The sequence below is a fragment of the Diadema antillarum genome, unplaced genomic scaffold (assembly GCF_040938485.1).
Source record: "Diadema antillarum isolate AM-2024a unplaced genomic scaffold, OU_Dant_1.0 scf00000032, whole genome shotgun sequence".
In the NCBI taxonomy this organism is placed as follows: domain Eukaryota; kingdom Metazoa; phylum Echinodermata; class Echinoidea; order Diadematoida; family Diadematidae; genus Diadema; species Diadema antillarum.
In genome coordinates this window covers 2,827,659-2,852,982 of record NW_027270921.1, presented here as the reverse complement: position 1 = coordinate 2,852,982, position 25,324 = coordinate 2,827,659, and the positions used below count along the sequence as shown (strand labels likewise).

Sequence of the window (25,324 nt, the reverse complement as noted above, 5' to 3'; positions counted from 1 at the left end):
ATGCAGGACAGCAGATTCACAGAAATTAATGTCCATCCTGGGTCAAAGGTTGAAATGCCGTTTGAAGTCAGTGGGTCAGGCCATGTCCTCAAGTGAGCACTCTTAAAGTTCTCTTTTGATTTTGCATTGATGTTTTCTTAAAGAATTTTTTAAGTAAGGCTCACCTTATGTCCTTCCAGGACTGTAGTTTCATGCACGCATTTTGAATGCATCTGAATCTTTTGAACAAACTGCTTTGTTGTTGTACCCTTGAGATTGTCCATGTTCAGGGTCTTTTCTCTCTGCCTTTTATTCTGACTTTCCAGCAGACAGGTTTGATCATAGTGACTCTTTATTTCTTTTCAAAATTCTCGTGTTCAGGAATGTGAAGTTCTTGTTACTGCAGCTGATTGACAAATTACCCTTCATCGATGTAAATAAGCACTGATTATTCAGTGATTCAGAATTATTGTGTAGCTATGGGCATGGGCATACGTACTCTGGTTGGATTGGAGCTTACCACTTCCTGATTATACTTAACAGGCATTGTATCCACTAGACTAACAACCTTCTGCCTGATAGCCAGGGCTGGTTTTAATCCTTACAATATGCAGTGGGTACTGCATAATTATTCAAATTAGTGAATGCTTGTTTACTGTTTGTAACATTGTCTGTAGATGGGAGTTCATGACCAGACACGCCAACATAGGCTTTTGGGTGTTCTACCACTCGGAGCCAGGAGCCTCCAAGGACCAGTGGGAAGCGGTGGTAGCAGAGACTCCAACTCTCCCGCCGAAAGCCCATTTTTGCAGAATCTCCCGTTCTCCCGCTGGAGATTTGATTTCTCTCGCCCTGGCTCTGTGTCCCCCGGTGGAAAGGATTTAATCTTACTTATTGCTATCGTATGTTGAAAAAAAATTAGCCTTAGATAGCACCAGAGAACATCTAGAACCCTAGGAACTTCGCGCTTCGCACACATCAACTTGGAGTCTCCCGTTTGCTAGGGGTTTGGGGCGGGAGAATCTCCAGATCAGGAGGTGCCTGGGGTTGGAGTCTCTGTGGTAGAGAAGACACGGTGCCACTGTCACATCGTCCCGGAGATTGGAGGATGCTCCTGCACCAAGCCAGGCACATGTAAGCATGACCAATTTTCCTTAATGGTCTTTCATTAACCCGTTGAAGACTAGATCTAGTCCCGAGTATACTGGAGCAGGTGTCTATTGGAAATATGTGTTGTAATGTAGCAAAATCAGCCCATCCTCAACGTGTTAATGAAACTTGTCTTAATGCGCAGAAATATGTATAGTATCCATCTGGACGTCCATTCACCCATCCCACAATCTATCTATCTCTGTCTGTCTATCTCTATCTATCTATCTGTCTGTCTTTCACTCTCTGTATATGTATATGGGTGAGAATTTTAAACGATGTACAATTGCCAATTTTCGCACCTTATGACACTATTTCCCCTAAAACACACCAAAATAATAAAGCCCGGAGCCGACAGAAGATTGTGATTCAGCGTGATTCCTAGTTGGCATTCTGAATATAAGCAAGATGTGCGCAGTATGTTATGGAACGCCATTAAGGAAACAATACAAAATTCATTTCACTCCAGCCAATATTCATTTCACTTTTAACAAATACATTTCACTCACAAACATTGATTTTACTTTTTATAAAAATACATTTCACTTTTCACAATAATACATTTCACTTTTAAATTAAAATTCATTTCACTTTTCACAAAAATACATTTCACTTTTGAATTAAACTTCATCTCACTTTTCACAAAAATACATTTCACTTTTGAATTAAAATTCATTTCACTTTTCACATAAATACATTTCACTTTTACATAAAGATTCATTTCACTTTTCACAAAAATACATTTCACTTTTAATACATTTCACTTTTAAATACAAATTCATTTCACTCTTCACAAAAATACATTTCACTTTGGCGTACCATATCACTCAGACGAAACCATTTCACTGCGCTAAAACCATTTCACTCTGATAAAACCATTTCACTCTGATACAAAAAAATACGTTCCTCTTTTTTCCCGGCCAAAAGGTGGCGCCAGTCTGAGAGGAGTCACAGTGCCATGGCACTTTGTTAGCACTGAGCTGAGGTGAGTAGCCGGCCAGCCGGTAGCCTTTAAACAAGGCGACTCGCTCTGCGTGCCCCCGTATAGCGCGTTTACCCCACAAACCTGTTGGCCGGCGAGTGGAGCGAGCCGCCTTTATCCACTCGTTCAGGGATGTGTACTTTTGTCGTTGTTGTTGCTTTATATTCTTTGACAAATTTGCGTACAAATTTGTCAAAGAATATAAAGCAACAACAACGACAAAAGTACACATCCCTGAACGAGTGGATAAAGGCGGCTCGCTCCACTCGCCGGCCAACAGGTTTGTGGGGTAAACGCGCTATACGGGGGCACGCAGAGCGAGTCGCCTTGTTTAAAGGCTAGCCAGCCGGCGGCTATGCATGCAGTACCTAGATTTACTGAGTAGCCAGTCAGTCGGCAAGCCCGAAAAAACCCGTCTAGAATATCCAAGTCCTCGCACGCGAGTTGACCCCGCAAGTCATAGAGAGCGCGATTGGAGAATCGTTTTGAAATGCTCATATCTTGGTCACTGAATTACGTTTTCACATGATTTTTCTTTTATTTGATAGGTAAAGGTTAAAACTTGGATGCTATCTTGTTGATTTTTCCAAGAACGACATGAAAGATTATCAACTTCGTGGCTAACTAATTGCAGATGTTCCGGAAATAATGGATACAGATATTCTTCTAAAATTCTCCGTAAAGTCTTCTTTTTCATCGTGGGGCACCAACAAAAGTTATATCATGTAAAAGGAAATTTATTCAGCTTTAAGATGATACCTAAAAGTGTAATGTGATGACTTGTAGATGGGTCAGCAGCCAGCTGATATCATAGGAATGTCATTCCTTTTTTTCTCGGCACGAAATCGCGAAGTACTGTACTGTCCCACATATAGAAATTGACGTGTGTCCTCGATGCCTTTGTACGTGTGTGTTACTGTATGAGCGACCCCAGCGTAAATACACGTGGTCAGTTTCGAGCTTCTAGCTGTGATATACTGTACTTGTGTCTGTCATTAGACATTACGTACTAATAGTCTACAGCCTCTTGCTGGGCCTCCCTCTCTCTCTCTCTCTCTCTCTTTTTTTGATTATATGTCTTGTTCTTGTTATTCATAATACGATGTATGTTTGTTTTGTTTGCTTTTGTCCACCCTTCTGATTTCGTCAACAGGAAGTGTCTGATTCTCAGTTTCATTCTGCCATCAATCATTCACATCACTCTCTCTCAATTCAAAGCATCCTAAGCATCCACTCAAATACATTATAACCACTACTTATACCGTTCACTCCGCTAAAGTGAACACAGTTACATTATATCGAAATTCCGCTTACATTATCCACTTTTTTTTTACATGCTTGGTTACAACAACATTTTGATATAACAAAAGAAAGCTGTTGATCCCAAGGACTTCACTACAATACTTCACTCTATTACTATAGGCCTACCTAACTAGGCAGAGAAATTTACATACATTATTGCACGTGCCATTCTCATCAATTAATAAAATACCTTTTTTTTTCATTAATAACAACAGAGAAAGGAGCACAATCCACAAGTTTTTTTTTCTTTATAAATGTATATACATCTCCATATATATATATATATTTATTTATTTATTTATTACATGTAAGTGTTGAAAGAACTACATTGCAGTTAAGTTTCAAGGTATCCACCAATCTTCATGACAATGTATCACACACATAACAAAAAAAAATAATACCTAAAGTAAGAGCTGCATAAGCAGTCTACAGTTTTATCTACTTTTTAGCAGTATAGTCAAATGCAGTTTTAGATCATTTTATTTTTTTTATTTATAACTCTCATTTATTTATTCATCCATTTATTAATTATTTTTAATTTATTTTTTGGTGGTGGTATTGGACTCAGTCTCCAGCCAAGTGGCATGTAAGAGACCTGCGAAAGGTACAACTGTCAGCGGTCTTGTGAGTACATGTAGGAACGCGAGTAGGATCAGTCTGTCTTGACTACAACAGTGATGTACAGTGAACATTTCAAAAAAAAAATTCTTCTGGTGAAGCTCAGTAATAAGACAAGAGCAAATGAATGTACCAGGTAGTTTGAACAATTGCAGAGCTACATTGTATTGAGCAGATCTGTACAAATAAAATGCCGGCAAATTTTGACACTGGCAATAAACAAACTATACTGATACCGATGTTGCACAAACATGAAACAGTTGTGAATATGGCTTGAATGTTATGTAAGTGAATAAAATCAAGCAAGAATACCACAAATGTTTTGAGGCAATACTCTGTAAATTACATGCCATCTACACTTTTGGCAAGGTTTCACTCAAATGATACATGTACAGAGATAACTTCATTAATAGTTCAAACTGCATGAATGTTTGAGGGTGGACAAATGCCCTTGAGTACTCTGAAGGCAGGTACACATACGTGTATCTACTATAGTATTCACATCGCCAAGGTTTCACACACATGAATAGAGGGTGACAGTAAACTGGCAGCTGCAAGAGCAATTTGAAGGTGTACATGTATACATATGAAGTGTACTTACTGGAAACAAAATGAAACATGTACAAAATATATAAACTTCATCGACAGTCCAAACAGCAGAGAATGTTTTGAAGGTGTACATATGCCCTTAAATACTTTGAAGGCAAGTACAATGTATCTATTGGTCACACTGCCAATGTTTCAAACACATGAACTGGCAGCTGCATCAACAATTCAGAAGTGTACATACCACATATGAAGCAGGGGCGGATCCAGGAATTCCGTAAAGAGGGGACGCGTTTACAAAATTAAAGGGGGGCGCATGCACCCCTCCCCCTTTTTTTCTTTTAATTTCTTTTGTCTAAACAAAAAATAAAGGGGGGGGGGGGCGTGCGCCAGTTGCGGTCCTAACTGGATCCGCCAATGTATGAAGTACACTTACTGGAAACTAAACAGATAAAAAAATTTAAAGTAACTTTAAAACATCAATATTACTGGAAATCGAAGCAGACAGATTAGATTTGGCCTTATAGCATCTTGCAAAACATCTATGTGAAGAAATCTTTCATTCCCAACTTTAGCATTGACTGTATATAATCTTATCTGAAATGTCAAAAGGCAAACTAATCATCCCAACATTTCTGTCAACTGAATACACATGTATCAGTACATGTACACAAGCAGTATCATACACATTTAAAATATCTGTGTGTCACTCTCTTCATGGTTATGACTGAGTGAATGATACAAATGTGTATTCGAACCCCTTACCAGTAACAACACTCGACAACCCTGGGGTAGACTACAGGCCAACATGAAACCCCCCAGGTGTTATAAAAATCTGCTCATCTTACCTTTCACAAGGTCCACAATTTTTCTTTATAGGTATCTAATAAGAGCATGCCCGTTCAATGCGAACATGTTCAAAATTTTGGTTGATTTGGGGGAAGTACTAATGTAATGTATCATCTATCTAACTGTTATGTCAAAATCTTCATCTTCCTTATCCCTTCTTGACCGTTCAATTCCTTTTGGTGACATACCTTGTGTATCTTCCTGATCGAACAGAATTCTTACATCTTTGAAACCTCTTCTGAAATGGGTCACAACCAAAATATTAGCAATAAAACATGCATACATGTACTAACTAAACCTCTTATAGTGCTTCAGTGATGATGTACAAATTAAATTCATACCTTCAGCAACAAGACATGCCCCTGTCGAGTAATGGCTGTACGTCCAGATACTACTTCATACTGTACAATGTACTTGCTTCCATAACATTTATCAAGAATATCATGAAGGATAATATTTAGTTTAATCAGGGCTCATGATTCTGCCATCTGTACAAACTCCAAAGTAATTTAAATGCACATAATTTAACATATACTATCTTGCATAGTTCCACACATTGATGTATCTGTAATGGTCGAACTTCACATTTACTACAACAGCCGTGCTTTTCAAAGAATATACATGTACATCCTCTTTACTAAAAATGTTACCGTAAAGATGAATGAAGTTGATATACAGTAACATACTGTAATATGTTACAATTGTATATCAACTTCATTCTTCCTATTGTATCATATCACATATTTAGCACCTTTCTGAGGTAGGTTATCATGATCGCATACTGCTCTAGATTTTTCAATGAAATGGAAAAGTTGACAGGTGTACTAATCAGTTGTTTCTATTCTTGTGAGGAAGTCACTCAGCGCTTGCAAAACAGCAGTGCTCTCCTTGATAAAAATCTGTCAGAGATTGAATGGTACGTGTGCATCCAAGAAAACAAAATACACTGTAGAACTGACAGTGTAGATCTTCTCGTTTATGTCATGCAGATTTTCCTGGAGGCCACAGAGAAGAGAATCACCTTAAATATGCATGTTCCATCGGTGTGATGTCAGGTACTGGGGATACCTACATATACAATGTGACACAAATAGAGAAAATTAATCATAGATGATATTATAAACCATTATTCACAATAACATGTCCGAAAACATTATGTTGGAGTAAACCCCAATTCAAGCAGAGAGAAACTACAGACATGCACTGTACTATGGTAAACATATGAAGAGTCTGTTCGCAAAAACCGATAAGTCCATTTTTGAAGATTTTCAAGTACGGTCTCTGTCATAAAGTACAAAATAACACCTTTTAAATGAGATATTGGTCACTACATATAAAAGGGCATTTTTGAAGTTATGGTCAAAAGAAGCAAAAATTTTCTTAGTATTCTCTTTATTTTTCCTGACCTTTAATCGCAAATATCTCCATTTGGCAAATATGGACTTATCGGTTTTTGCAAACAAACTCTTCATATTATTCTGAGAATAATTGCATTCATTCAGACATCCTCGTAAACTTTATTGTTACAAATTGTAGATGCGGAAGACTAATAATACATCTCTATAATTACTGACAACCTGTATACCAACTTGAAAAATTCAAATAGCCTGGTACTCTATTAGTGTTAACATTGCAGCCGGGTCAACTCTTAAACATGTCATGAAAATTATGTTTACATCAAATACTAGAATCGCTCTTGTGCCTTCTTTCTCCATGTGAAAGAAAAAAACTAATAATAATAATAATATTGAATCTATACTGTTCTTGTTTGTATTAAGTGATGATTAGGTGCCTAAATCATATAATAATTAACTACTAAGAGATGAAGACTAAGACCCTGTTTATTATAGACAGCATACACATTGTACACTGTACAATTTTTTGTGAATAAGTTGTAAATTCAAATTTACAAATTGCCATCGCCACATACAATTGTAGGCCTACCGCCACCGGCCTACACTGACTCACTGTACACACGATATCACGAAGTTCCAATTGAGCGAATGAACAACGCTAATTTCAATATATGGGACTGACCCTGCACCTCCGCAGAGATCGTTAACAACGGTGCATTTTACGGTCCGAAAAAGTCCCCTTCCGCACTAGATGCGATCACGTGACCTTCCGGAGGACTAGAATACATTATTTGGCCTCTAAAAATGCAATCTTCAGGCCTAATTTTTAACAAGTTATGCTTCTAGGGCACCGTCGATCTTGGTATCTGCGTAAAGCACGAAGTATTGCCGACCTGATGAACAAAAAGTCACATCAATCCCCTTTTTAGATGGGTCAGCAGCCAGCTATAAACACGGGAATGTTTTGAAAGAGGAAAAATACTATGTCAACTTCGAGATACTATTTAAACGGCAAAAAATACTCATTTTGAACCGGAAAAAATAGCATGTCGATCACAAGAAGTCAGACATCAAACTTACCCCACAACATCGCTGTTGAAAAGCGTTGTAAAACACACGTTACATATTCAGCAAGTCAGGCGTAGATTCAATTCTCGATGTAGTATGCATGTAACGGCACGAGCGTGCATGTGAGTGAGGCCGAGGCGAGGACCGTCGACTGCTAGCTCGCCTCGCGTCGCTTCCGCGCCAGCGTAGCGCGCTAAATCTAGGTACTGCATAGCCAGCCGGCCAGCTGGCCGGCCACTCACCTCAGCTCAGTGCTAACAAAGTGCTATGGCACTGTGACTCCTCTCAGACTGGCGCCACCTTTTGGCCGGGAAAAAAGAGGAACGTATTTTTTTTTATCGGAGTGAAATGGTTTTATCAGAGTGAAATGGTTTTAGCGCAGTGAAATGGTTTCGTCTGAGTGATATGGTACGCCAAAGTGAAATGTAATTTTGTGAAGAGTGAAATGAATTTGTATTTAAAAGTGAAATGTATTTTTGTGAAAAGTGAAATGAATCTTTATGTAAAAGTGAAATGTATTTTTGTGAAAAGTGAAATGAATCTTTATGTAAAAGTGAAATGTGTTTTTGTGAAAAGTGAAATGAATTTTAATTCAAAAGTGAAATGTATTTTTGTGAAAAGTGAGATGAAGTTTAATTCAAAAGTGAAATGTATTTTTTGTGAAAAGTGAAATGAATTTTAATTTAAAAGTGAAATGTATTATTGTGAAAAGTGAAATGTATTTTTATAAAAAGTAAAATGAATGTTTGTGAGTGAAATGTATTTGTTAAAAGTGAAATGAATATTGGCTAGAGTGAAATGAATTTTGTATTGTTTCCTTAATGGCGTTCCATAGCGCAGTGTACTCAGAACATCCGAACGGCAAAAAGAGTCGCTGCACTGTTGGCAATGTGATGTAGGATGTACACCTTTGTACCTTACGCTTCGTTATACCAAAGCTAGATCATTGATTTTGCAGTGTTGCTTTATATACGCACTAGTCTATATTAAAATGCCTTGCGTTGCCAATAATAAGACTTGACCTGGGCTATTTCCTAACTTTTCCGTGTATATAAAACACACTCAAACACAAACACATAGGGGGGGAGCACCCCCTCTTAATTTCCAAAGCGAAAAAAATACAGCTACAAACGGCAGTTTTGGACCACAAAATTTCAAAATTTTCAAGCTCGCTGGCATTTAATCGCTATGCCATTCTCCTGATGTTGCTGCCAATAATTGACAGCAGTTGTGCCCGGTGCGCCCCCTTAATTTCCAAAACGAAAAACTAAAGCTACAAACGGCAGTTTTGAGACTGTAAAATGTCAAAATTTTCAAGCTCGCTCGCTCGCATTTAATCGTTATGCCATTCTGCTGATGTTGCTGCCAGTTAAATTACCAGCAGTTGCGCCCGGTGCGCCCTCGCCCCTTATTTTCCCAAGCGAAAAAATATAGTTTCAAACGGCAGTTTTCATCGTTATACCATTCTCCTGATGTTGCTGCCAGTAATTGCCAGCAGTTGAGCCTGGTGCGCCCCAGCCCCTTATTTTCCCAAGCGAAAAAATAAAGCTACAAACGGCAGTTTTGGGACTGTAAAATGTCAAAATTTTCAAGCTCGCTCGCTTCGCTCGCTCGCATTTAATCGCTATGCCATTCTCCTGATGTTGCTGCCAGTAATTGACAGGGGTTGAGCCCCATGCGCCCCCCTTAATTTCCAAAGCGAAAAAAGTATAAAGTACCTATAAACGGCAGTTTGGAGACTGTAAAATGTCAAAATTTTCAAGCTCGCTCGCTTCGCTCGCTCGCATTTAACTGTTATGCAATTCTCCTGATATTGCTGCCAGTAATTTGTCGTTTCACACCGTCCTTCCGTAATCCATGTAAAGAAAACATATTCCGTTATGTATTCTGCACAGCGCACGCACGAGCATACACACACTCAAAATTACTTTTCCACGAGGTGCACCGCAATCTCTTGACCCACGGTACGCCACGGGGGGGGGGGGGGGGGGAATTGGGCTAGATCAGAAAAAACAGAAAAGTACACTCAATGAAATCAGTCATACTTGGAAATTCTAACAATGTCTAATTGATTCGAAGTTCATATCAATCAACCAGTAAAAATGACAAATTATCATAGTATTAAGTGCTCTTCTAATGCCTATGCGTTATACACCTAAAAGTAAATAGGCGACAGTAGAGTGTGGTGAGGCGACAGTAGAGTGAGGTTTTGTCATATTGGTGAATTTACCGATAAAATTGAATTTTTAACAATAATTATTTTTAATAGAGTGGCAAACAAAGCCCCTGCAGCCGAAACTCGTGTCTTTGATGGGATTCGACCGTTAAAAATGACATCTTAGTATTACGTGCTTTTCTAATGCCTATGCGTTATACACATTTAAACAAGGCGACAGTAGAGTGCGGTTTGGTCATATTGGTGAATTTACCGATGAACTTGAATTTTTAGCATTAATCATTTTCAGAAGTGTTACAAACAAATCCCCTTGAGCCGAAGCTCATGTCTTTTGATGTGATGCGACCGTTAAAAATTACAACATCTTAGTATTACGTGCTCTTCTACTGCCTATGAGATGCGTGTACATAAAACGAGGCGACAGTAAAGTGTGGTGAGGCGACAGTAGAGTGCGGTTTGGTTATGTTGGTGAATTTACTGATGAACTTGAATGTTTAGCATTAATTATTTTTAGTAGAGTGACAAACAAAGCCCCTTGAGCCGAAACTCATGTCTTTTGATGTGATTCGACCGTTAAAACTTACAACATCTTAGTATTACGTGCTCTTCCAATGCCTATGCGTTATACACATAAAACGAGGCGACAGTAAAATGCGGGTTTGGTCATATTGGTGAATTTACCGATGAACTTGAATTTTTAGCATTAATCATTTCAGGAAGAGTTACAAAGAAAGCCATTGAGCCGAAACTCATGTCTTTTGTTGTGATTCGACCGTTAAAAATGACATCTTAGTATTATTGTACGTGCTCTTCTAATGCCTATGAGATGCGTTATACACATATAACGAGGCGACAGTAAAGTGTGGTGAGGCGACAGTAGAGTGCGGTTTGGTCATATTGGTGTTAGTGTAGAGCTGTGCAATAACATCTCTATGTTAACTTGCACCTCTCCATCCAACCATGCAACATTTTGAAAGCGTAGCAATAGACCTCTGCAGTAATTTCTGTATGTGAACTTGCACCATACAACTCCATCCAGCCTTGCACCTCTGCATCCAGCCTTGCACCTTTTTTTTTAAAAGATTAAACCTAGTATTTGCGCTCCACAGAAATTTCTCTTTGTTAACTTGCTCCAACTCCATCTAGGTTTTGTACCTCTTTTTTTCTATTAATTGAAGTATATACCAATACATATATACACAATACAAACACACACACACACACACACACACATACACACACTTGCGTGTATTTCGCGCTAACCTGGGACTTACACACTGAAATGAAATTTGAATGTGTGTGCCTGAGTTTGATAATTAACCGTGGACGTTATAAGTATAGGTGTGTATGCTCAATTTTGTGATTTCTTTCAATATTGTGCCTTGTATGCGAAGATATTGCAATTTGCAACCATTTGTGCATGTCCAAGAATTGGGGACTGTTCCCGGTTGTGTGCATCCGTAATGTGAATGTAGGATGTCAAGTTTACATTCCCTTTGACGGGAAATGTATGCCCACACACACACATACCCCCCCCCCACACACATAAATATATATATATATATATATATATACGTCACCGACGGGACAAATAGGCGTCCACTCTGTATTCAAGTAAATACAAAAGAAATATAAATATTAAAGTGGGAGAGCAATTTTTTAAATCCGTTGTTCAAATAAGAAGACTGGGGGAGAAAGAACGACGCATTATTAGCAATTCTTTTAAATTGAATATCAAATTTATTTTTTTCTTTTAACAAATTCTGAATAACAATTACAAAATAATATATTTTAGAATACAAGAATACAAAGAATGAAATTAAAATTTAAACTTAAAACAACGCAACACTGTGTTCAAGGTACAGAGCGAAACCATCTCCATCGCGATCCAGGCTGTGTACATCAGAAGAAACAAAATGATACAACAATAGTTTAGCGAATAGCGCATCATATTATAAGAGACAGATCCACGTGATAATAACAACGAAAGTAACAACTATTCTGTTAATAATGATAACAATTGTAATAAGAAGAATACACGAGAGGAAATAAGATCAAGTAAAAAAGAAGAAGAAAAAGTAGAAGAAGACGAAGAAGAAAAAGAGGGAGAAGAAGATAGCGATGAAGTAAAATAATACTTTCACTTATTTTAACAAAAGAAATCTATAATAATATGGATGACATTAATTATTACAATGAAACACATTATGGTACAACTAATATTACTTCTACGAATACATACGAAAATTATTATTGACCTGCATGAAATACATTTTCATTTGAACTCTAAAAACCAAGCTTTAAATATTATCTTCACTATTCAAAACCTAACGTAATAGTGTGTCGATAATAAGATACATCTAACAAGAAATGAGGAAATACGCCAATGAAAGCAAAGACCTGCAAAACCTCTAACAACAGCTAACAAACTATTGGCGACCTATGCAAAACAAGGGTACACATATTCATAAAAACATATTGGATATAAGCCTCGCCAACGTAGCATTAAGAATATTTACAATTTACAAAGATCATAACTACCGTTAAAACAGGAGACAGACAACAAAGTCCTTCTGGAAAGCTCCGTGATGGCGAGAGTATGCCTCAGCCACCTGTAAAACATATGTATTTCATTATTACTATATTGTTAAGTAGATGACATGCAGTGTAAACAAAATGAATTTCATTATGCAACATATGCTAATTAGATCATTGTCAACATAATGATAATATTGTTGACGTCATAATAACACCATTATTTCGTCATATTCCCATCCAGGGTAGCAAGCAGGGGTACGCGCATGCACTTACAAGGATGCGCGCATCAAGAAAGCGCTACCCCGCGCGTGCCCCAAAAGTAAGCCAAATAGCGCATTTGGACACCGGCACACCGCACACGAAAATGGCTAAATTCACAAATTTCTTATTCTTTGCGTTAGATAAATCTACATTTACAGCAATTCAATCATTCGCATTGACAATACAACAATTTGAATCATATCATCAGAGAGGCAGGAAAGATCTGAACAAGATGCACTTATTCAAAGAATGTCAACGAATTTCTTTATCTTAAATTAACTGGCACACATTTAACCTTGTAAATGAATTCATTACGGCTAGAATTCGACAAAGGGTGCGTTTATAAGATTTTACGGGCCTAGAATCACTGCTTTGACACACTGGTTTGAAACACTGTTTCAAATCACACTTTCGTCAGGAGAGCGTTTATAAGATTTTTTCTCCGAGCGTGTTGGGGCTCTCGCTCAGACTGTGCCATTGCGCAACTCACTCTGCGCAGTTTTTCCTGGGCAAAAGGTCAAACAGGGTGCGCGCAAGGCATTGTGACGTCATTATAAACAGTGTTTGCGATCGCGGTTGCGTTTATAAGATTTTTAAAACACTGATTCTACAGAAACACTGTTTTCAAATGTACTATTTTGTGCAATTTGAATCAGTGTTTCAAAACACTGTTTCAAATCACGGCGAGCGTGTACAAGAATTTTTTTTTCGAGCTAGAATCACTGTTTGGCCAGAAATAGTGTTTCAAAACACTGTTTCTGGCCAAAAGAAAAATCTTATAAACGCACCCAAAGTGTAATCTATCAATGTTCAATGACTCTCCTTTACTTTAGCATCAGAGTGCCTAATGAATTTCAATAAAATCACTTCAAATAACTCTGTAAATAATCAATATTTGCATACATTGTCACATAATGAATAACATGATATTTACTTAACATTTGTTCAAACTTACGGATATTAACTGTGGTTAAATGTGGTTTAATTTTCCAAAAACAAACAAGAGTGCGGGGTGTCCGTTAACGTTGGACTCGGATAAGCTGGATGGATGAAAGCGTTCTTTTGTTATGATTTCTTCTATGACAGCAACAAACAATTGCGCATGCGCATTAACAAAAAATACACAGAAATAAACAGTAAAGAGGGCATACGTGTTGAAATATTATTTTGTATCATAACATATATAACACACACACACATACTACTACAAAAAATGGCTCATTTCCATCTGTAACCTTTGAGGAAAACATGTATTAAATTGTACTCTAATTTCATTGTATATGTATGTATATATATATATATATATACACACACATACATATATACATAACATAGTGACCCAGAAAAGCGGTCTAACCTAGTTCTCATGGACTGTTTTTGCAATGAATTGTATCAGTGGGTGAGTCTGAGGAAAATTATAACGAGAGTGGCAAATTGGGTTGAGTAGCTTTCGCACACACACATACCTACTGTACCAACATCAAAATCTAGACAATCTGAAAAAAAGTACATGTATATTGAAAACATTTTCAACAATCTGAACATTCATTAATTTACATAATATTCTAATACAAGATAGACATCTGCATTTGTAACTTTAAAGAAGGCTCTTTCATTCCATTACAAATCTGTTGTGATTAACACATTATCAACCTTAACAAAATATCAACAGAGAAGAGGCGAAATACAATTTTTGTCATATAGGTTCAGATGAGTTCTTTCATATGTAAAAAAAAAAATGCAGAAAAAGCTAAAGAAGATAGCTGGCCTGATAAATTGCCATATATCTAATGGAATAATCTGTAATATCTTTTTTCACTTCATCTCTGAATAGTGAGTTGCATTTGTAATACATGTACGTCCCAAGATCCATAAATATGAAATATTAAAACAATTACACAATTTGACAGCATAGAAGTGAAAGCATGTATTTCTTTTTGGAAATTAAAATCTATATGATGCACATCTGTTTCATTTACATATGTATACTATGTTTATTTTCCGTAACTTTGGCAGGTATATGCAAAGTGTTCAAATACACACATACAACCAATAAAATAAAGAACCCACGCCCAAAATGCATACACCCAATTCTGCCAATCAGAGGTGGATGTCAAGTTTTGTAGGATAATTCATTCTTTCTGAGAAAAAAAAAAGAAATCTAACAGTAGACTAGCCAGTGCATCATGAATTAGGTCTTGGTCATAATGGACTTGAGCATACTGAAAGAAATAAATATTGAACTCATCTATGTTGCTTTATGAAATGATACTGACCCCTCAAATCTAAAAAGGAAATCAAATAAAGTATGCGTGTACATGCCAAAATTAGGATTTACAAGCACTTCATGATGATGGAAAAGAAAATAATTTACACAAGCCAAGATCAATCAGGATGTACTGACATCTGGGGAGTAGTCCACCAAACCCATATTTTAAAGAAAAACAATATTAGTTTCATTTAATTCATTTCAGTTTTGAATCTCACTTTTATGATTGGTTGGTTTGAATCAAATTGGTTTGATACGTGGCACGAATAGTCTACCGCCATGAACATCATCATTTTCTTTAAAAGCCGCCTGAGGCACTTGCAGCCGAAAAACTTATGTTTGCAAACATGATGATAAGTAAAGAAACTATGCATAAATGAATATCACTTCTTAAATGTAATGTGTGGGAAATCTTATTCTCACACCATCAGATTATTCGTTGGAAACGGATTAAGCAGCAGTCAAGAGTGTGTGTTACACTACTCACACTAATAATGATTTTGAAAAAATTAATTGCTGTATTAGAACAACATTGCATTTCACCTAAATAGATTCATATATTTGAACCAATGGTTAAACAAACGAGATCGTAAGGGGAAAAAGGGGGGGGGGTTCAATCTTGTTGGTATTAAAAGTGAGAATTCTTTGAAATTTGTACAAATTATACAGGTATTTAAAATGTAAACTTATTTATTTACATATAACCTGCATAAATTCTGAAGAATAATACACTTGTACTTTAGAAATTCTCCAAAGTTTCAATTTTGTTAGCATTCTCTGAAATTGAATCAAATGTTCTGTGATTTCCAGATTTCCAGATATGATGTACCTTTGTGGTTCAATAAAACAAGTGTACAATGATCAGCCAACATCTTCAAATTATTACCATTTTGATCAACAACAAAACTTAACTTCCATTTCTTTTTTTCTTGCTGTTATACCCTGAGGTGAATGGATAACATTCGACTAGAATGGTGTGTAAGAGTTCAGATACAATAACTGAGTTCATTCCTTTAAGAAGTCAGGATGCTGAGATTTGGATAAAGAATCCAAGCCAAGTTCCAAATCTGCACCATTTCTTTGAAGTAAGAATGGGCAATCTGTCTAACACATTCGCAAAGCACTAGTATATTATAGTATAAAGGTCCATTTGAACTTTGTTGACACGAGTTCACTTACAGCAAACCCATGGGCGTCACCAGGATTTTTCAAGGGGAGGGGGTTCATTCATAAGGAAAACTGACCTTTCCCTGCGGCCAGCACTGAGAACGCAAAAGAAAAAAGAAAAGAAAAGAGGGGGGTTCCTAACCAGCCACCAGCGGAAGCTGATAAGCTGACAAGCAAAAAAAAAAAGCAAAAAAAAAAATATATATATATATATATGTAAATGGGGGGGGGGGGGAGGGGGTTGCGCGCCCTTCACACCCCCCCCCCCCTCACTCAGCTCTTTACTCTCTCTTATTTTACTTGATGTAACGAATTATGTGATATAACAAAGTACTTTTCATGGCTACCATTCTAATGTGGTCGCATCAAACGCACATAACAATTTATGTGTACATAATTGTTTTATATAATTACGATACCAAACATATGCCACACTGAAATTCATATTCTAAAACTCAAAAGCTTTGAATTCTATTTACATCTCTTCATATTAGCCATCCAATACACAATCAACAATAATTTTGATAGAAAGTTGACACTGTTGATCACGCATTGCATGTGGAATACACTTCCTATTAACGCTGCATGTCAGACTTTTACTAGAGCAATTAAAAACGCAGGAGCCCCAGGGGCTTAACGCTCACCCGAGGTAAGGATAAATTTACAATTAATGCAAGCTCCCTTTGGTCTAACTATAGTAAAAAGTCATAGATAGAACTGTGGGATCCTACTGGATCTAGATTTAATTATATACTGTATGTGGCCCCAATGGGGGAGACCCTCTGAAGTGCCATACAGCCGTCACTCCTCACCTGGCTATAAAGGCATACTTCTACACATCATAATATAACTTATAACAATGCAACATGCCCCATTCCTAATTTGTTCTGGAGAAGAAATTGAAAATGAAAAAGTTTACGGAGGACCCATGACAGACAACGGACAACAGATGGCAATAGCTCACTGTCTTGAGCCTTCGGATCATGTGAGCTAAAAATGCCTGAATGGCAAGAATTGATAATGTAGAATTAAAAAAAAAAACACCAAAGTCCTTCCCATGCCATGTGGCACATTGGACAAGCCTATTTCTGTTTCAATAACCCTCGGTCACACTGCTGCAAATTGCAGTGAACGCTAGTGAGCAGGAGGTTAGTCGACTACTGGTAGCTCCGCATAATAAACTATCAGTTTTCCCATTGAATTCTCTAATGCTGAAGGCCTGGCAAGAAGGCAGTACCGGTAGGCACCTTCCTTTTTTAAGTCTTTCGAATGACCTAGACCGAGGTTTGAGCCTGCAACCTTCCAATCGCGAGGCGGACACTCTAACCACACTGAGCCACCATGCCAGTACTATGTAGAATAAATACTTTCATAATACACCAAAAAGTAAAGATTGAAATTGCCGCCCACCCCCCCCCCCCAAAAAAAAATGTTTTGCAAGTCCGAAATGGCCATAATGACATTACAGAGGCAATTATGACCTCAAATAGATCAACACTCTTTGCACTGTTCCCCTCAATGGCACTGTGCATGGCATACAGGACAAAATAATAGTCTTCGTCAGCAGATGGCTGTTTGCGAAGATCTACACATGTTTATGTAGCCACCTACCGCATGAATCGCATCTGACCCATCACGCTGATGTGAAAAAGCACAGGCCACCATATCACATACACGTTGCTGGCGTTTTGGAGAGTGTGATTTTGTGATCAGCTGTCCTTGAACATAAGCTCGCATCAAAGGAAGCTTGGGTTCACTCCCTTCACGATAGCTAGAGTATTCTGTAGTGTTAGAAAAAAAAAACCAAGGCAAAATATATCCCTTTTTTTACGGAAAGGAAATGTTCATGAAATAATGTAGGCCTAACTATTGTATAATATGAGTAATAGAACAACATTGGAGCATTCTGTCATCCACCCCATGATTATACTCATTGAGTTCCTAGCCATTTTAGTATAAGGTTCAAATTAGTGCACACAAACACTAAAGCACGTCCGTGCGCGTAAAATTTTCAAATGTTTGAAATGACCTGAAACGTGTAGCACGCTTAATTAGGTCATTTGGAGCAAAAAAAAAAAAAAAAAAAAAATTGATTCGCGCGCACTCGCCTGGAATTCGTCTTGCACAGTATAGATTATGACATGTTAGTATGACCCTACCAAATTTCATTTAAAAATGACTTTTCATTAGGCGTTATCAATCATCTTTTTGGTAACTTTCATGATAACTATTACCATTCTTGAGATATTGGTGCCACAAGAAATTATGAAAAAAAGAAAGAAAGAAAGAAATTAAGTTTCTGACAATCACAAGGAGTGATCCGCTAATATAGCGGATCACTCAATAATATGACCATGAAGACGATAAAAGAAAATCGGAGCTTACATATTTCAGCTCCATCCTATAACTATGGATAGTTACATTGGAAAAGAAACCAGCCCCTGGGCCGATGCCAGCATTATAATCTAACAATCCTCTGCTTTCTAATGGCCATGTAGAAAAAGTTGGAAAAGTCAAAGCGGCTTTTTTTTTTTAAACTTTGGAAAGAAAGAAAATAAATACTTTTTTACTTTAAAGAAATGCTTGTAGAAAGTGAATGGAAGGAAATGTAAAATACAAAATGCAGATGTACCGAGTGACATATTAATGAATTCTAAATTTCATCATAAATTTTGAAGGTACGTATGTATACCTCATATTACTTCTGCATACATTTAAAGGTAGGAATTTGCTCTGAGCATCACGATTGCAGATAAAAATGTTCGGGATCTTCAAGCAACACAAGACATTAATGAACTGTAAGTTTCATTATCATCTTGAAGTGTACAGGTTTATTTGTTTTCCTTTATTTTCTGATTACCATATGATGGTAACCAATTACAAACAGTTACAACCATGGCATGGTAGAGTTTCAAACTCACAAGAATTTCTCACCAAGTTATTCCAGTTTCCATCTCATGCTTATGAAATATCTATGCTCAAGTTTGACAGCATGCAGTGCATGGTAATCCAGTAGGTCTCTAACATTCTTCACTGTTACTTCTTCAGTAGGCTGAACCTCATATGCTTGGAAGTGGCGGTTAAATGAGAAGGTATGCTAGACTTGAAGCACCAACCATAGGCGTGAGTCATCAAGTACCATCTGTAGGATCTTCCCGAACATGGGATCATTATCATCTTGATATTTCGCAACCACAACTATCTGATGTTTTGCATACCTTACTCCCCGAACTACACACCAATTAGGTATGAACATATCATCATACATGGCTACATGTGCTGCTTCTGACTAAGAGAAAGAGATAGAAAACAGAAGAATAGAGATAGAGAATACAGTATGAAGGGAAGGAGACCAGAGAGAGAGAAAGCAATAAGAAAGGAAAAATGAAAAGGATAAAAGAAAAAGAAAGAAAAAGGAGAAAGGAGAGAGAATCATTAACGAGAAAGGAGAGATCCAGGAGTGAAGTCAATAATGCCAAATTTTCATTTTCTGAATAAAGTGAACTTCCTTCTGGGAGGGCATATCTCAGCTGGCCATGGAGGAACACTAGAGGAATATGCACACACTGACTCTATTTCTCTTACATCCATGTATTTGTAGTAACGCACAACATGCTTGCTCCATGGAACGTGAAGAAAATGCTTCTACCAGAAGAAATCTAAATTGTAATTTTTTTAAGTGTAACTTCTCACTTATGAGTAAACAAGTGTATGTCCATTTCTTTTAATTTTCTTTTTTAGTTTTGAACCAGGAAATCTTATTTTAAAGATTTGCATTACTAAAATTCTTACTAAAGCTGAAGAAAAGAAAATCATGCTTTTCATATCATCACTGAATTAGAACAGTTACAGGTAAATAGGTTAATGCATCAAACACGCTTTCTGTCTATGAATTTTATTGTCCCTTTTATCCGAAAGGGGGGGGGGAGTGGCCCTCCTTGATGTTTCATGTAATATGTCTACGATATGAAAAGCTCTCGCCGCGACGTTTCATAATTTTTTTCTTTCGAATCTTGCAAATCTTTTTAATACCAAAATCACAATGCCCAGGCCCCTGGTTTCAAAGTGACACATTGCATAATATGTAATTATTTTTTTATATACGAAAAGAATTTTAAAACCAGAATTTTGCCAAGAATATTACACAGAGATCTAGATAAAAAAAACAAATGACATTTTTTTTTTAGCGTTATGCAATGATTCAGAGCAAAAGCTCTGATTTCATGTATAAATTAGCATAATTAAAACAACGACTTCACAGAAAATTGCTTTGAGCAATGTGCAAATGGGCATGTGACTTCGACTCCACTGGAAATATGACCTTTAAGATGAAAAAGAATGTCAGAGATTTCTGAAAACTTCACTGCACATAGTGGGTAATACAAGGTAATATGTGCAAGCTGGACAAAGTGCTTCCTGGAAAAATGTTAATGGTCTCTGTACACATGGGCTTTGAAAGACGAATAATATCTGAATGTACGACAGCAGCCTTGGACACCACAAGGGAAGTCAAAATTCGCTACATTCCTGTGTAATTTAAAGTTATCTGAATACCGCTTCAACGAATCCGATGAATAACTGCAAAGCTTACAAATATACATAGATGGCTGAAGTGCACATAATCCATCTAGCGTTTGTCAGCAGGGCACATCTACTGAAATTGTCCACTGGAAACTGCAGAAAAGAGAAAGAGATAAAAATAATAAATAAATGAGAAGTTTAATTCATTGGAAAAATATGCATGAAATTAAATTGTTCGTACATAAATACATTATTGCACATCCAGAGGAATGCATTACATTTCTGCATGCCTCTGATCACTGGGACACTTAATAGTCCTTAACCTCATCTCACGATTATATTATTACTGTTAACAGGATTAAATGGTCATATTTTACAGTGAATAGGATGAGGAAGCTTACCAAACCATAACTTTTTCAAAATAGGTTTTTTTTTTTCCTGGTACACCACTAATCATGAAAAAAAAGAAAAAAAAAATATCCCTATGCCCTGAAGGGTGCCACGGGAGGCATTATTTTATCATGGGAAGTCCTACAGCTAGGTGAGTCCTAAAGCTATGCACCCTGAAAATATGGGCAATGCAACACTTTCAATGTGCCAAACTTTCGATGTGACTGAGCTATAAGAATTCCATCAAGGTATGCCCAACAGAATCAGTAATTTTCCTTTATTCGTTGGAATTACGTTTACTTAGAAATCGGTAATAAAATTTGCACCTTTCTATTTCAAAATCAAGATTTATTCACTTATTACATTACATGATTACATGTAAGGACTATATGAGGACCCCTTTATTTTGCCACACAGAATTTGACCCTGGCACTGAAATCTAATTGAAAATGTGACTTATTGATATTCATCCATCATACTTTTCAGTCCAAATCAACTTCAGAGTACGTAGAACCAAGATAAATATGAACATGTGTAACAGAAATCAGTAAAAAACAATTATTTTTTGACATTTAGCTGCTGAAGAAGAAATTGTGTAGCTGTATGTCCCTTAATACAACATTAAATTTTACAGAGGAATCACACTTATTTTTACTGTAATTTATTTTACATGTTCTGTCACTTTAAAAAAAAATGAAGAATAAACTTATGTGAATGTGTCTAGTGTATGTATCTTTAACACCCTCAAGCTCCCCCCAATAATATTTCTTCTCAAGATAATATTTGAATTTTCTTTTTCCTAATGAAAATGAAAAATGGAAAGTTTATGCAGAGTGCAGACAAGGGCACTGGCATTGCACTGGGGGGGGGGGGGATGATAATTGGATTTTTTTTCGGGGGGGGGGGGGACAGGGGTGTGAGGCCTGGACGTTGAACCCCTACATATACATGTAGGAGCGAATGTTCGGGGATTTCTCACAAAATTTTCAGAGTATTGGGCTCCCTCCCCCACAGTCACAAAATCCTAAATCTGCCGCTGCTGCCCTTTTCTACGAGAGTGCAGGCATGACTGACAAAACTTGATGAAACAAGGCCATCGGGATCAGAACCCAGTGTATGCCTGTATTGCACATGTACAAGCTTTATATGTGACCCTGCACCACAAAACAAACAAAAAAATCGCCACACGTGAATTTTTAGTTAAGGGCAGATTCTAAAAGAGCAGACCCTAAGCTTTAAAATGATGTATAACTCAATTGAAGTGGACTCCCCTAACCTATCTAAATATTGGAAAGAAGGCACACACTCAGGAATATAGTAGGTCCCAAAATGGCATGCACTTTACATATCTAAGTACACCAGATGAAACCTATACTTCTTTACAAAGGATGAAGTTAAGGAGGATCTAACAAACGGAGACTTGTGTGGAAGAACTAAATGCTAATGAACTTCTGGGGTTCAAGATCAAGCATATTGATGTAGATGGGAAAAAGTGTATGGTACACAGGATACGTAATTGAATGTGAAGATGGAGATGGGACTGATCGAACGTGCAAAGTGGAATATGAATGGTAGGATGGAGAGGCCGATGAAAGTGATGAAGAAGCAGAACTTGAAACGTGGGAGGGCCCATTGCTACAGGACTACTGGGATGGTGATGTTCGAGTGATAGCGAAAATGTGAAATGTTTTTCTTTTGTTTCCTGATGCTAAATGATAGTCTTGTCATATGCATACACGTATTACCATATTATTATACACTCATTTCAATGGAGAAATTGTCTCAGAATATATACACAGCGTATGCTGATGGGAGTCAAATCTCGGTGGAGGCCACTCTATCCAAAGGTAAATTGAACTCAGAAGATAAGCTTTCTTACCTTATTTCTGCACCCATAAAAGTTTCAGTCCGCACTGAACTTTCACGGCACGTCTGCACATGCATGTTCTTGCGATATTATATTATAATCATTGCAGTTTACTGCACATTGTTGAATTGTTATCATACACACGTCACTTTCACCGATTTGTCGAAGTACTTTGACACTCTTATATCATATTGAAGTAATATTCTCAATCACATATACCCGTCAATGAATCAAAGACAAATAGAGCCTGTTTACACTTGATTGATTAAATTTGTACATGTACAATATGTGTAAAAATCTTGATGTATTCTATTGAGTGGAATATCTCGAAAGGAAAAGGCAATACGAACTCCTACTGTGATGTCGTATAAGCGTTTAATTTCTCTGCATTTGTGATTCCTACTTTTCAAAGCACATGTACAATGTATTTAGATGACTGCTTTTTGCTTCAAACTCTCGACTTATAACAAATGGGTCGCTATAGTACGAATCTATGCATCCTTTGTGTCTATACATACGTACAGTCTTTGACAATGGGTTTGTCTGTAAATATTGTTATCTTCTAATACTCGACACAGGTTTAGTAAAAAGATGTATATACCCGACATGAACTATCACTGCATAAATTATGCTTATTACACTAGGTGTAATAATTTTGTGATCGAAACTCTCCAACTTATAATCAGTGGATCGCTGGTTCATATCATGCATGCCCTGATAGAGTATAACCTAAGCTCTTTGACGATGTATGATTTTGTCCATCACTCGATTTAGATGGAGTAAACTGGTATTCTGCTATATATGGTATATACCCAACATGAATATCAACACTCTATTCTTACACCGTGATTTTGCGGTTCAAACTCTTGACTGTATATACTGCAACGGAGACACTGGTACGAATCCCGTATTACGCGTACCCGTTCTGTGACAAAGCATATTCCTTCACGGATTACGCTGACTACACCGAGACCCGCTGACGAATGCACAGATTCCCTAATTCGGTGAATTAACGGCACATATTTTGTAATTATGTTTGCACTGAAGCACGGCTTCAGATGCCGTTTCCCACTGGAAATATCTGCGCGATCCTGAAGATCAGGTAAGCGCTCGGATGAATCTCTCAGACGACATGTAAGTTACTTAAGGAATTAAGATAATATTTCTCACGCGTGTTCGTACCAATATTTCACGTATGCCTTTAAAAAACCCATCAGTGGAGTATATATACCCAACATTAATATTTTCCTCAAGTTGAAATGCACCATGCATGCTATACTATTGTTATGTCGCCGGGAAAGCTTTTATAGGTATATAGACGGATATTATCTTCATGTCTGTAAGTAGCTTGCATACCTTGCACACAAAAATCACAAAACAACTGTTGTTACATCAACTCGCTGTTGATTATAGATTTGAAGATGTGCATTAATTTTAAAAGTATGCCTGATTTCTTAAAAATGATAGCATGCACGTGCTATAGAGTCATTGAAAATCGCGGTATATCAGAAGAAATGTTTCAGAATCTACATATCATTGATATTTGCTTTTGTTATACATTTTGTGTACAATAATCGGCACATTTTCAGAAAACAACAATAGGATTACACCACTTACCATGATGGTAAATTAGTGGTATTTCACGACAGACCTCACCAATTCAGACAACGAAAGTGTCAGATTAACCAGTAGGTCTGCAGAGTCTCATTTTACATACAATGGCACCCGCACTCAATAGCAAAAATAATATTCTTTGTCATTACGGTGAATGTTATGATTGGTATATACAATTTGTACTGTATCGTATGTATTGCATGTTATAACTTGAAGAAAGAAAACTGAGTTTACGAAATAAAAAAAAAATCATCATCATTGATAACTTCGTATTTTGTGTAGATAGTGTCTTAATTTTTTCATGGGTTTATTTAGCCAGCTTCCAGGAATATTATAAGCCCCAAAACAGGGGTGAATCCAGAAATTCCATAAAAGGCGCCTATACAAAATCAAAGGGGGCGCACGCGTCCTCTGTTTTTATTCTGAAAAAGTCGCCTAGGGGCGCGCCCGGTGTGCCCCCTCCTGTATCCGCCACTGCAAAAATACAATAGCAGAAATTAATGATTACTCAGTAACACGCTGAATTGAAATTTCAAAGAGCTCGGTTTGCTTTCATAAACTTATCAGGTAGTTTGAAAATGAAAGGTCCGAACAAGTTTTTGCAATTTTAAATACCATTGTTAATTTTTCAGGCCAGTTCCAGAAATTTGACATTGATGTTACACTACGATAA

The 25,324-nt window shown here is 37.1% G+C and overlaps 1 protein-coding gene across 1 annotated transcript; it reads left to right on the top strand.

The window, feature by feature from the left end:
* LOC139742405 (SEC14-like protein 2) lies at positions 1-25,324 on the top strand. The gene is made up of 4 exons (XM_071652976.1): positions 1-92; positions 657-747; positions 1,026-1,113; positions 25,284-25,324. Exons 1-4 carry the CDS (start codon positions 1-3, stop codon positions 25,322-25,324), a joined length of 312 nt encoding a protein of 103 aa, XP_071509077.1.

What these genes read in the sequence shown, in the direction of transcription:
- LOC139742405 (XM_071652976.1), top strand. Translation starts at nt 1, where the DNA reads ATGCAGGACAGCAGATTCACAGAAATTAATGTCCATCCTGGGTCAAAG. An exon ending in GGGTCAGGCCATGTCCTCAA is followed by an intron (nt 93 to 656) that starts GTGAGCACTCTT and finishes CATTGTCTGTAG; the next exon opens with ATGGGAGTTCATGACCAGAC. An exon ending in AGGACCAGTGGGAAGCGGTG is followed by an intron (nt 748 to 1,025) that starts GTAGCAGAGACT and finishes GAGGTGCCTGGG; the next exon opens with GTTGGAGTCTCTGTGGTAGA.